Here is a 13,469-nt window from a genome sequence, read left to right as displayed (position 1 = left end):
GCTGAAAGTAACACTACTTGTGTTCTAAAATAGCACTGATAATACAAAGATATTTACATTTCACTTTATTTTCATCTTGAAAACAATATACATATAGATGAATAGTTGCTTCGCGATTGGCTCAGTGAAGACCATCCTACTCATCTTGTTTGACAAAATATCAATTTCCAGAAAAATCGGCCAATAGTTTTCTTTTTCAGTTAAATTTTCTCTTTTTCTTACAGAAATCCGCTTTGAGATTTTGAATCATAATGGTGTTCTCTAATGCAATAAGCTTATTATTCACCATCTCAAAAAATCCATCTCTTCGCTTGATTACAGTTACTAGCTTTGTTTTTTCTTATAAGATTCCCTATTTAACTGTCATATTGTCCCGCACTGTATCATCTCTTCACTAACATCATAGACAAAACCTCTTTCCCTGGACATAAGTCACAATCACTAATCATGCATTTCTAATTGTTCCTGTCACAAGCTATAATATCTACCAGAACTTTCTACTCTCGTTAAGTTTGCACTTTCTATCACTAACTTAATATTCTTAAGGTACAAGGACCGCGATTCCTCAGTGGTAGAGCGTTCACCTCTGGTGCTTGGGGTCCCGGGTTCGATCCCAGCCCCCGCCAAGTGAATTTTGTGGTGGACAAACACCGTGTGCGTAGGTTTCCTCGGGGTTCTCCCTTTTTCTCTCACATTCTTCATTCCACCATTTCATTCATTACTCATCATGAAGTACAAGGGCCAAAATCTTACTAAATACCACAAACAAATCATTGGGAGGGGGGCTAAAAAGCAACTGGGAATTATTTATTTAAGAGCAAATTGAAGGGTTTGTTATTCTGCAGGTCGTAGGTTCGAATTCCGTGCCAGGGCATTAGAACTGAAGTATTTAAAAACATCCCTATCCCAATAGAGAAATGCAAGGTAGTATCTTATGACTCTTTCAAACTTGTTTCTCATATTTCTAACCGTACCTATACCGACCTGACCGAAAAAATGAAATGAAATCTTTGAGTTTTACGTCCCACTGTTATGCCGGTTAGGCTAAAGGAGACGGTGATTATGAAAGATGAGTGAAATGGTGGAATGAAGAAAGTGGGGGGAAACGGGAGAACCCCGAGAAAAACCACGCGCACGGTGTTTGACCACCACAAAGTTCACTTTGCGGGGGCTGGGATCGAACCCGGGACCCCAAGCACCAGAGGTGAACGCTCTACCACTGAGCCACAGCGCCCCCCCGACCTGACCTAAATTGTATAAAAATCATAAATTAATGACTATGGATTTTTTAAATTGAAGTTTAAAATTCATACATTCATTATTCGTATAAACGTCATTTTTAATGTTCTGGTTATAATACAGTACACTAAAATAAACGTTGCATGCAAAGAAATTGCTGATGAATAATCACGCTGGCCTAAGTGAATGATTACGGATTTAAAAAATATATTGACAGAACCGTCTGACTCTATACTGAAACGGGACCTTTCTAATTTCCGAATATAATATCCATATGCGCGAGTCCGGCACAAGGTCGATGAAACAATCTTAATCATTTGTGCAGATTTTTTTCTTTGTCGAGGTGATTTAAAGATGCAACATTCAGTACAATGTATTTCTTTAGTTGATATTGAGTTTAACGCCCCTTTCAACAGCGAGGCTATATGAGAAGGTACCTGCTAATTATCGTGGAATCCGAACCATATGAAATCCCGCCGGGAATCGAATCATGGTCTGCCACGTCGAAGGCACTTACGCTAACCGCTTACCCACGAAGGAGCTCACACAATGTATTTTTATGAGGTGTCCTTCGTAGATTAGTCGCTTGACTTGTCTTTGTAATCAGAGGGTGGTCTGTTGGAATCCAGGAGAAGGACGTTTTTTTTCTCGAGTCTAAAACGTAGCAATTCGAATCCTGCTCTTCATCCGTAGATCCCGTTCTTCATAACTCCAGGGTTGCATAAGGATGTTGAGGCCAGACAGACATATTTCTATTCGTTGCAATCTAGAAATATCAATGCGAAATGCTACTGACTCACCCATTAACGGGATTTTACAAAATTCGGCACACTGGGAGGGTAGGAGAGTATGCAAAATTAGACGCGGATAGAAATTGTGGGCAGTGGGTTTCTTTAATGATGTAAAGCCATACTAAGAACGGATTTTATAAAATTACAGCCCCAAGAAGGACCCAATGAAGGAGTAAAGGAGTGTGCGAAATTACTACACAAAAGGATTTTATTTTTTAAAAAAATGACACCCCTGGGATTTGACGTATTGTAAAAGTTCATATCAGTGGATTAAAAATTGAAGTGGGAAGTGTTTTGAGTTGATTTTTTAAAGACGCATATATTAGTGTAAATCTCTGCTCTTTAGCTTTCCGATGATACCAGTTTGATTGCTGCATGAAAGTAACAACCAGAAACTCGATCAGTATCAATCGACAGCGAGATGTGTTGGAATGTTTTTTTTTTTTTTTTTTTTTTTTAATTTCTCAGATTTCAAGACGTGCAAGTTTCCTCACAAATGAAGGAAAATGCTACAAGTTGGTAGTATCTTTTGCGAGGACCATGAAAGATATAGAATTTGAAACAAATCCGAAGACGTCTATTCGGAGATTTTACCGCTTTTTGATCAAAAGACATGGAATAATCCCTATGCAATTCCTAGAGGCACGATTTTGTGGTAAACAAGAATTCATAATTTCGTTATAAAAATATCCGTAAAGCGGAATAAAATCGGTGAATAAAATTTCAATGTAAGAACACTGTTTTCTGTGGCATTTGCGATTACTTACCTTTTATTTAACCTTAATTTTCTCTCGTCAATCATAATGACAATATTAAACAATATTTGAGTTTTTAAAAAATATAACTAAGCATCCTCATTGAATAAAAGCATAATTTAAAGAAAGAAGGGAAAAACACGCATATAGAGAACATTAATAGAAAAAAGTAACCGAAGTATTTACAGTTTATGTATACAAATAACATGTAAGCATTGTTGCAATGTTTTCTGGTGTTAAATTTATTCTTTTCTCGGTAACACAAAACATCTTTTTTATATATGATTTTCGCTTCCATTCTGCTTCACACACGAATCGCGTCGATTTCAGGCTAATCTAATATTACAAAATTTACACATAACAACGTGCATCAAAAACGTAGTAACCATGATCTTTAAATTCTTGTGCTTTATCGAAACATGTTGTGATTTTCTGCATTGTACCGGTTACTTTGCCGTTGCTGATAGACAAATGACGAACTAGTAGCGTTTAGTATGCAGAAGGGAGAAATAATGGTAATAAGTAAATCGTAAAAGCGTCGAAAAATTCTCTTTCGCGTAAATTTTGTGGAATATCGAGATTTGCTGCAAATTTCGCTAATTGGATATAATTTCGCGATTAAGAGCGAGCGCTATATGGCATAATAAATACTAAAAAGGATATATTTTACGTACACATTTTCATACAAAACTGATACTTTTCGCGGTTTCGCATGTCACCAAAAAAACGTGTCTCTAGTAATTCGTGACGAGGATTCGCTCAATAGATTAAGATTTCCGACATTTCAAAGCTAGATTTGATAACAATTTATTGGGAACACATCAACGGCCGTAACTAGAAAAAAACATTTTAATACTTAAGTACCTTCCTTTGTTGCCGTGTGTCAAAAGTAGTATTTTCATTGCCTTTATATAATATATACTTAAAAGCATGATTAGTCGTTGATCTGTACTTAATTCAGCAGTATCTTTTAAAGTATATTTTTTTTTTTTACTTCAGTTTCAGAATGTAAAAACAAATTCTGTAACCTCCGTACATAGTCTCAGAAAATGAAAGGGATGCAGGTCAGTGGAGCTCCGGGCAGTGACTACATTCCAAGCTTGTGGTGCTTCGAGAAATTCTTGTTTTTGAAGGATCACGTAATGCCAAGAAAGAGCACAAGAAATTTGACAATAGCTATACCAGATGATGATGATAACAGCCACATTGAAGAAGAGGTAAGTTCCGAAAATACTATGATGCAAAAGGACTTACTCCATTAATGTCTAGTACTCACTCTTCATGAGAAAAAAAAATAAAACTTGCTCATTGGGTTTGCGGAAAATTGGGTTTCTTTTTGTCTATTGTTTAGTATCAACTTTATGCATTTAAAACTGTATTCCTAGCAAAGAGAAAAATATTAGATTTCCAAAAATATGCATACCATTACCGAAATATTTTTTTTAAATGGGTCAAACATATATGGGGTGTTAGAAAAATCGCGCATACGCTCTATAGGAACTTACTGTATTCTAGAGGTGAAAAGAAGAAAAATTTATTTGGCGTTCCTTCTTGCCGGGACTTCTTTCGACGCTAAGGACCCTTAAAGAATTCACATTTCAGGCTTTCTAATACTCTTATATTTTAACGAAACTTCCTAGATTTTTCTGGCATTGCTACTTCCACTTGTGAAAATAAGGATTTTCAGTTTCATAAGACTAAGTTGTCATGCGCCGTATCGCATGGGCTTGTTCCCTATTTACATGAAAAATTGCTCTACGATGCAAAAACTTCTGGTAACTGAGTTCCTCACTCTTGCTGTAGATGAAACTACAAACGCACCAACAGATAAACAGTTTGATATTCATATTCGATATTTTTCTTTAACCAATTGTGTTGTTACTCATTACCTCTACGGTATATTTTTGGGGCACGCTACATCTTCAGATCTTTTTCAAGCTATTGCGAAGACGATTAACACATCTAAGTTGCCTCATGCTGGACTTATTGTAAACGTGTCTCTTCGGCGAATGTTAAATGATTGATGCCAAGGTGAAGGATTAATAAAGCTTCTCGAACTTGGTTCTTGTACTTTAAACACAGTTTCTAAAGCATTCCATGATTGAGTAAAATCATTGTCGTGCGATATTGAAGATTTTTTGTGGATGTATTTCAGTGGTTCAGAATGTCTGCGACCCGACGAGAGGACTATGCTGTTACCCAATTAGTATTGGATTTAGACAGCCATCTCTTTCTGCATCATGTTCCGAGCCGATGGTTAACTTTGTCTCCTGTGTGCAAACGTATCCCGGAACAAGTCCCAAGGCTACGTGAGTACTTTGTGGAGAATCTGCCAGCGCAAGATAAAGCATGTCATGAAAATAATCCTTATAGAAGCATTAAACAATTTCTGAAAGGCGTATACTTGCAACCATTGATTTTCTGATGCAGATCCTTTTTGCACTTTCCTTATGGTCGTTGCTTAGTACTGTTGAGCTACATACGAAAACAACAAGAAATTCGTATAAAATTTTGCAACGGCATAATTACCCATTTCATTATATTTACAGAAGAATGTATGTTCATATAACAATTTATGTAATTTCCATGTAATTGTATTTTTTTAAATTTCTATCTATTGGATAATTGAAATGTTTCTTTATTATTAGCATATGAAAGCGTGGCAATTGAATTTTTTTTTTTTTTTTTTTTTTGTATTTGGGTGGCTTTTGGTGAGCATAGGGCAAAAAATGGTGTAAGGTAATGGAGATAAATCGAATAACTCCTATTCAGAAGCTAAGATCCCGCTATTCTTCATTCAGTACGCAGATGCAGGCTTGCATTTAAATTGCTTATTTTTATAAAACAGTATCTAATAGGACAGTTTAAATGCAAGCCTGTATCTGCGTACTGCAAGGCAAATATTATGATCTTACGAATAAAAGCTATTCGATTTATCTTCTATATCCTACACCATTTTTTTTTTCGTATTCGCCCAAAAGCAAAAGCAAAAACATAAAATCAAATTTGGATTCTTTGAGAGGCACTAGCAATGAAATGAGGTCCATAAGGACAATCACTAAATCCTTTTTTTTTTTTTTATCTAGAATAAGTTCGTGTAGAGCATGTGCGCGATTTTTCGAACACCGGTATAATGGCCATGTGTGATTAGAAAAATAATTGCAACATACAACGGGACAGTTTTATTATTATTTTTTGGAAGAAACACGCAGAGAATTTTTTATAATCACACGGAAGTTTTGTTTTTATAACCTATTGCAATCATATGCATTAGCCATTCACAATACCAAGAATTATAGACCACAAATAAAACTTATTCGTATTTATTATATACACCGACAATAGTTTTACATTATTCTACTTCGAGGGTATTATAGGCTGTTTTTGTGTGCATGAAGTCACATACTAGTTTAGTACACATTGTTTGTAAACTTTGATGTCCATTTGACGTGAATATGTAAGCAGAACAGTATTACCAGCAGTTGATTTGTATTGTCTGACTATTATCTTACAATATAATTATGTTATAGTTCAATGTCACAATCTTTAGTCAGAAAATGCTTTCTGGGCAGGTTTTCTAGTACTTTTGACCACTCTGCATTATAATGTAAACTGTGAAATTTTCTTATCGCGCGACTCGTTTCGCATCATCAGTACTCCGTTATAAACAATTTTTCGAAAGAGTTGCAAATTTTAAGAAGCCAAGTTAGTTGAATATGATCCAAATTTCGGTAACTGGGAGGGCTCTTTCACACACATGCTATCTGCGTTAACCAAATACGCCTTTTGGACATACGGCGACAAGAAAGTAGTAGATATCTTTGAAAAACACTCCAAAATGCCGCCATTTTAAAACTTGTTTGTGCAATTTGTGGAAATTCTCCATTTTTTTAACGTCCGTCATTTTCATCTTTTTCATCCGATCATACTGGCTAACAAACTCATTCAAAATATTTTTATAACCAATTTTTCAGCCAAGTTTGGTTTCAATATGTTGAGAATTGCGGTAGTTATCTTGTTTACAAGACATGTTATATAGCGTATGGAGATATATTTATATAGATGTACACACATTTGAAGTGGGTGTGGTTTTTGTGTCAGGGGGTGATATTCGGAAGAAACTGCATAAAACTTTTACGCAATTTCTGACCAGAGGGACCTCTGCAATAGGCAAGTTTTTAAAGAAATATACATAATTTAGAGAAAAATTCCAATACAATATTCCATTATCAATATTGTAGGCAACCAAAAATTTGGTCTTGGCACGTAAAATAAGGTCTAGTAAATAAATAAGTAAACATTTTATCGAATCAAAATTCATTTATTTGAGTTGTTTACAATCCAATTGGCATCCAGTTATTAAATTTCTAGTTTTAAACACAGTAAACAAATTTATATTCATAAACAGATGCATAATCTCAAACAAATCACAATAAAATGTAAGTATGTGACAGGAATATATATACCATACCTATAGATCATTAAATATATACCTTCCTTAGTGTCAAGCGAGAGTTTACGGAAAAAGTACCTTTCAGTAATTGTACTTCTTAATCACCTTTACTTGCCACTCAACTTGTCCCTCATTGTTAAAATAGTCTTGAAACTCGATGCGTGTTTCAAGCGCAGTTGCTACCTTGAAGACATATACCTCGTAAATTACCATCCGGCACCACGCCAGGAAATTCATCTTCACCAGGTTGAGCGAGTGGCGGATTAAGCTTCGTCGGCACCCTAGCCACAAACTTAATGTGCGCCCTTCTCAAAAGAAAAATAATAGTTGCAGTATTTTAAGGCTAATATAAAATTAGTGAACATACTGAAATAAAGAGCGAAAATCAATAATAAAAGTAATAGGCTTAGTACAAACAATTCATTTTATGTATATGCTATACCAAAAGTTATGTAATATATTAATAAATTAAATTCACCAGTCATAAATGAAGCCGATTTCGTTTCATTTTCGTTGTTGCTAACTCGTGTATAAGTTCTTCAAAGTTGATGTGTCCATCAGTCAAGATGTCTGCTTCGATGTGGAGAATAGGTAACCCGTTTTTTTTTTTTTTTTTTTTTTGTTACACATGGTTGAACGGAGATAAGTCTTCAGTCTTTTTAGGGCCGAACACGAAAGTTCAGCTGAACAGTTTGTTACGGCAGTACACAAAAATATTCTTAATGCAATCTCCACATTTGGAAACACACATTGCAACTTTTATTTCCGTATAAACGCTAACATTTCTGCTGGTGAATCACAGATTCCTCTGGTTTTCAGAAGTTCCGCAAAATGCACACATTCATTTGGAAATGTTGATTCTAGATGTTTCATATGCAGCCTGAAGGTTCGCTGGTGTTCAGAAATGACACAAAAATGAAACTTTGCAGAGACTTACTAAAAACCATGAAGATGTCAGATATTATTTTATTGCTTTCCTTTCATTTAATTAATTCAACGTGCAATTTATGAAGAATAGGAAGACACAAATCAACTTTAAATTTTTCCCTTCCTGTTAGAACTACCTCATTGTCTCTTACTTCATCGACTTGAATGTTACGTTTTCTAAACCTTTTATAACTACATTCGTAATCCATATCAGTTTTATCCATGGAATCTTGCTCACAAGAGTTGAACATGTCACGAGAGAAGTTACAAAGTTCACAAGTGATTCAAATAAATCATGTACTATTGTTAAATCTATGTTGACACTTTGTAATTTCACGGTGACTTTCTGGAATCTTTGCAGTAGATCATTCCAAAAAGTGATGATGAAAGCTGTTTCCAGCCTGTTTAGTTGATTCAAGAGGAATAAGGCCTCATTTCTTTAGAGGTTTCTCAAAAGGATCATCGCTAACATGAGTAAGGATCTGAATTACACTATTCCAGTTTTCATCATCCTCTCGTGCTGACCAACGTGTCTGTGATAAAGATTTTAGTATTTTCGTTCCTGGATACATGAAAGAAGCAAGTAAGTTCCAGCGTTTTGTTGAACTGGAAAAAATTGTAAATATTTTGAAGCATAGTGAAAAAAGAACATGCTTCCATACAACTGCTTGTTGCATTCCGACCAAGTTCAAAAAATGAGCTGCGCACGGTACATAATACGCTTTAGAATTTATTCCTTTAATTCGAGCCAGTACTGACATTGTCGTACGACTGACCTCTGCAATTAGTCCGGTCAATAGAATGTCTGGTCAAAATATCTATTACAGCTTTGGCTAGATTTTCAGACTTGTGTCCTGAATTTGACAGAAACAAAAGAAACCTTTCAACAGGCGTACCCTTTTCATTCCCATATCTTAACACAAAAGCTAACTGATCAGTATGCGAAATATCTGGAGTTGAATTAACTATTATGGAGAAATATTTGCTTTGCCTCATGTCATTAATAATTTATTTTCTCACACTATCAGCAAGCAGTTCAATAACTTCATCACAAATTGTAGAAGACAAATACTTGTATGACCTTTCCCCGGATTTCCATACCGTTCAATGTGTTCTGCAAGAAATGGATCGAACTCGGCAATAAGCTCTAAAGACACCATTATTGACCGTTGTGCAGAGAATTGAATTTTTCTTCGTGACCACGTAAGGGAAACCCTCGACTTGTCAACTTGTTTACAAAAAAAAAAAAAAAAAATATATATATATATATATATATATATATATATATATATATATATATATATATAAATATATATATTCTTAAGACACCGACCCAGTACGTATGTTCTATCTAAATATGTGATTGAAAACAGTTCTCCAAGGTCCCAACAGACTTCTGCCTTGTTAAGAGTGCCAACTCACAGTTTTTGTTCTTCAAAATTTTCGAGTGATGCTAGAACATTTGAAATGTTTTTCCAGTCTGAAATGCCGTGAGATGCAATTTTCGTCTTGACTTTGAACAACCTACATGATGCACAATAAACGGCGCCAGTGGTACACGAATATACCAGATAATTTCTTAAAATGGATTCGCCATTTACAACTTTACGAAAAAATGCACTCTTATTTAAAAATCTTGCCTTAACTGCTATAAATCTTTGCGATTTAGAAAAACCGTTTTCAGTATTCTGATTAATTTCACGTCTTGGAAGAATGTCAATTGTGGACTCATTCAGACACCACTCGGCAGGATCGTCACTAACGAAATTTGCACTCTCACTGTCACAATCACTAACTCCTACGAACTGAGGAGATACTACTTTAAGTGCACTTTCTTCTTCAACTAAACCCATAATATTGTCGACATTTTTCAGTTCACAGAGTTCACCCGATGTAACCGCTTCCACTTCAATTACTGAACTGCTTTCGGAAATCATTTGTTCCTTTCGCCCAAAATATGTATCCACTGTACCAAGCTTTTTATGTAAGGTTCCTTTTCTTTTACCTTTTATTTTGCAAGTTTACGATAAGCCGCCCCAGTTTTGTTTTACGATAAGACAAAAACTAGTTGCATCGAAATAGATATCTGCATAATTATTTATTGCCAAGCACAAATACTCTTCTGGGCATTACAGAAGTAGCTCCGAGTAGATTAAGTAACGGTTCAAAAACAACCACTTTTGCTGCCCAGGCGAAAGATGTACTGACTCACTTAACAGCAGTCTGAAAAATGACCGACTGAATTTTCTTTCGCTCTGTCTTTTTTATGATTTTTCTTTAAAGACTGACATTGTACAGGCAATGTGAATTTCAAACAATTAGTCTTCTTTGCCGTCTTGCCATTGGTTTCTCAAGGGTGGTGAGAGATCGACGGTTTATTTGCAAAAACAAACCAGCAAGGTTGGGTCGGCGGCTTGCATTATTATAAGAGATAAAAGTCACAGAATGGTTTAATAAACAAACTGATTGACGCCTCAATCCGAATATGAAGGAGGCGAAGGAGCAGACGAAACATTTCTCGATAACACATAAATACGATATACCAAGGTTTCTTTCGTATAAAGCGAAAGTGTTGCAAACAATTGATTTGAAACATTGGTTTCAAAGGTCTAAATTGTTATTGTGTACGTAAGACATTTTTTTATATTCTGCAGAAAAGATTTGCCGCCCCCAAGAGTTACTGCCCTAGGCACGTACCTAGTAGGCCTATTTGGTAATCCGCCATTGGGTTGAGCTGCTGGTGCATCTGAATTTTCCTGCAGTAGAAAATTTTGTAAAGCGCAGCACGCAAGAATAATTAGTTCCACTTTCTCTGGAGCTATATTAATTTTCGTCAATAAAATTCTAAACCTATTGGCCAAAATTCCGAAGGCATTTTTGACAACCGTTCTTGCTCGACTCACTCGGTAGCTGAATATTTTTTGAGCCTTACTATTGAAGCTGGAAGGCATCATCTGCTACAAATAAATACGGAACCGATTTATTTCTTCCAGGTAGAGCGCGATCAGGAGGGAAATCCAATAGATTCTAATTTATGGCACGAGCCAGAGGACTACTTTTAAAAACTCCCCCATCACTTTGCCTGCTATTCTTCCCGGCATCAATGTATATGAAGGTATATGTAGCGTCAACCGCGGCTAGTAACACAATACTGTCTGTGCCTTTGTAATTACGGAATGTTGACTCTTCGCTTCTGGGAAGACGTAAATTAACATGCTTACCATCTAACGCACCCAGACAATGTGGAAAGTTCCACTTTTCTTGAAACTGCTTGGCAATGTTTTCCCACTCATCACTAGTTTGAGGTACCTAGAAGAAGAAATACCTAAATGTAACAAATTTTCGTATCCAGATCATTTTCAATATATATTTGGAATATCCAACAACATTTTGAAATTTCTTTGCAGTACCATATACAACCATTGTTGTAAACGAAAGCGATGAATTGGGAAGGACGTTGGATTCCCCTGTTGCATCGACGTCACGAAAGGCACCAAGGAAAAGGCCCAAAAGTCCTTCAGGAGAAATGATCAAAAGTTCTACAGATGCGTTGCAGGTGATCGCAGAGAAAAGGAGAAAAACTGACGATGGCTTTTCAGCATTTGCAAAATATATTGAATCCTCTCTTCGGAATATACGGAGCAAAAGGATCCAATATCAATTAAAAAATAAAATATTGGACGATATTAGGGAATTCGAGATTCTGGATAACCCGAACTTAATGTAAAGCTGATTAAAGTTACAAAATAAAATTATTTTACATGTAAATTTTAATGTTAAACTCTAACCTATTTCATACATAACTGCGTTGGTTCCAAAACGGAGCACACATCTTGTGTGGTAGGAAAAAAAAAACAACTGGTATTATAATATAATTGAGCAGTTTGGCATCTTCGGTTGAATGCTAAACGAAAAAACTTATCCAAAGAATCAAGCATGGTATTTGTGTGCAACGCCTGGACGCAGTTTGTTAAATTTGCGCAAATTATCGGGCTTGTAATACATAAACAATATCATTATTTTAAAATGGCACGGTTTTGACATATTGGATTGTATGATCATAAAATTCACTCACTCACGGTTACTATTTCTTAAGCTACCTTTTTTGTGTGTGTATGTGTGTTCATATTTATGGGAAATATTAAAATTTAAAAAAATAAAATTTAGAAGAACCTTTTTGGCGCAGTTTGTTTCAAAAGCGTTAACTCTAGCATTACCAAGGGGGAGTGGAATTCTCGAGGACCGCAAATTTGTTTTAAAGTTTTTAAAATATACCCACCCAAAATATTTCTAAATATATATATATTATCAGGCTCGTGCCCAATGATGATACATAGTATTGACTTTATTTCTAATGTTTGTATTTTACAAGATTATAAATAAATGCATATGAGCCTCGGAGCCCCCTCCCCCTGGTAATTGTAGGTAATTTCATTTATTTTTCAACCAATCTTGGTAGGTAAGTCTGATTACATTGAGTTATTCTGCTAATACATGGTTGCCAAAGTACACAAAATATTTTCTCTTTGTTTTTCAAAAGTTTATCTATATTCAAGATTTTTACATTCTCTTTGCGCAAGAATGTTGATAGTGTCAGGGACTACCATTGGATTTTCTTTTGAGGAATTCTTTGGCACTTAAACATGCATTATATATGGTTTGCAACACTGTACTCCGAGATATCGTAATAAACTAGAAGAGAATTATGAGATGTCTTAGGCACCCTAATATAAATAAATTTCCATGAGAAATAAACACTTTCTTTATCGAACTGAGAGCTCCTCCTTGCTAAGTAATTATACCGAAAAATGCCCCGATGACACTACAATACAGAAAACACGTTGGGGAAAACGAAGAGAAACCCTTAATTTTTTTTTCAAAAAAGAAATAATTTAAATAGTTCTTATTACAGCGGTTAGGCGAAATACAGCATGCCTTGGTGTCCTAATACTTATTTTGAACGGACTTTGTAACAAATGAACAGCGCATCGTTTGGAGTTATTAAAACCTGGGAAAGGGGCCCACCCGTCACTTTGTATATCTGTGTGGGGGAGGGATGTGTGAAACTGATTCTGTGCTACTAAGTACACCAATGGAAAAGTTGCAATAATAATGGAACACACCTTCAGATAATCCTTTTCCAGCACGTCATATATTGCTGCTAACGTCTCCGGGATGATGACGCTAATAGTATTGTCTGGATTCTTGAGGTAAACATTAAACTTGTGTATGCTTTACCTGTAGCCAAGAAAAGTAGTGTAATGGCCAATCTAAAGAAGGAAAAACAGCTTTCTTACAAAAGGA

General features: G+C 35.5%; 1 protein-coding gene across 2 annotated transcripts in view; it reads left to right on the top strand.

The window, feature by feature from the left end:
* LOC145675006 (uncharacterized) overlaps positions 1-12,578 on the top strand; it is a 36,627-nt gene extending 24,049 nt beyond the window's left edge. Inside the window, exons 4-5 of one of the 2 annotated variants that reach the window (XR_014129099.1) lie at positions 3,785-4,002; positions 11,573-12,578. Coding sequence is in view for 1 of the 2 variants with exons in the window: in XM_081745370.1 (XP_081601496.1) it covers positions 3,785-3,838 (54 nt within the window). In the remaining variant the exon portion in view is untranslated. Of the gene's footprint in view, positions 1-3,784; positions 4,095-11,572 lie in introns of those variants that run through there. The other variant, XM_081745370.1, reaches the window with a different exon arrangement.
* Positions 12,579-13,469: the final 891 nt, after the last annotated feature.

Source organism: Thermobia domestica, chromosome 18 (genome assembly GCF_964235325.1).
Source record: "Thermobia domestica chromosome 18, izTheDome1.hap1.1, whole genome shotgun sequence".
Taxonomy (NCBI): Eukaryota; Metazoa; Arthropoda; class Insecta; order Zygentoma; family Lepismatidae; genus Thermobia; species Thermobia domestica.
Note: the sequence above shows the minus strand (reverse complement) of the source record. Positions and strands in the feature narration are given on the sequence as shown.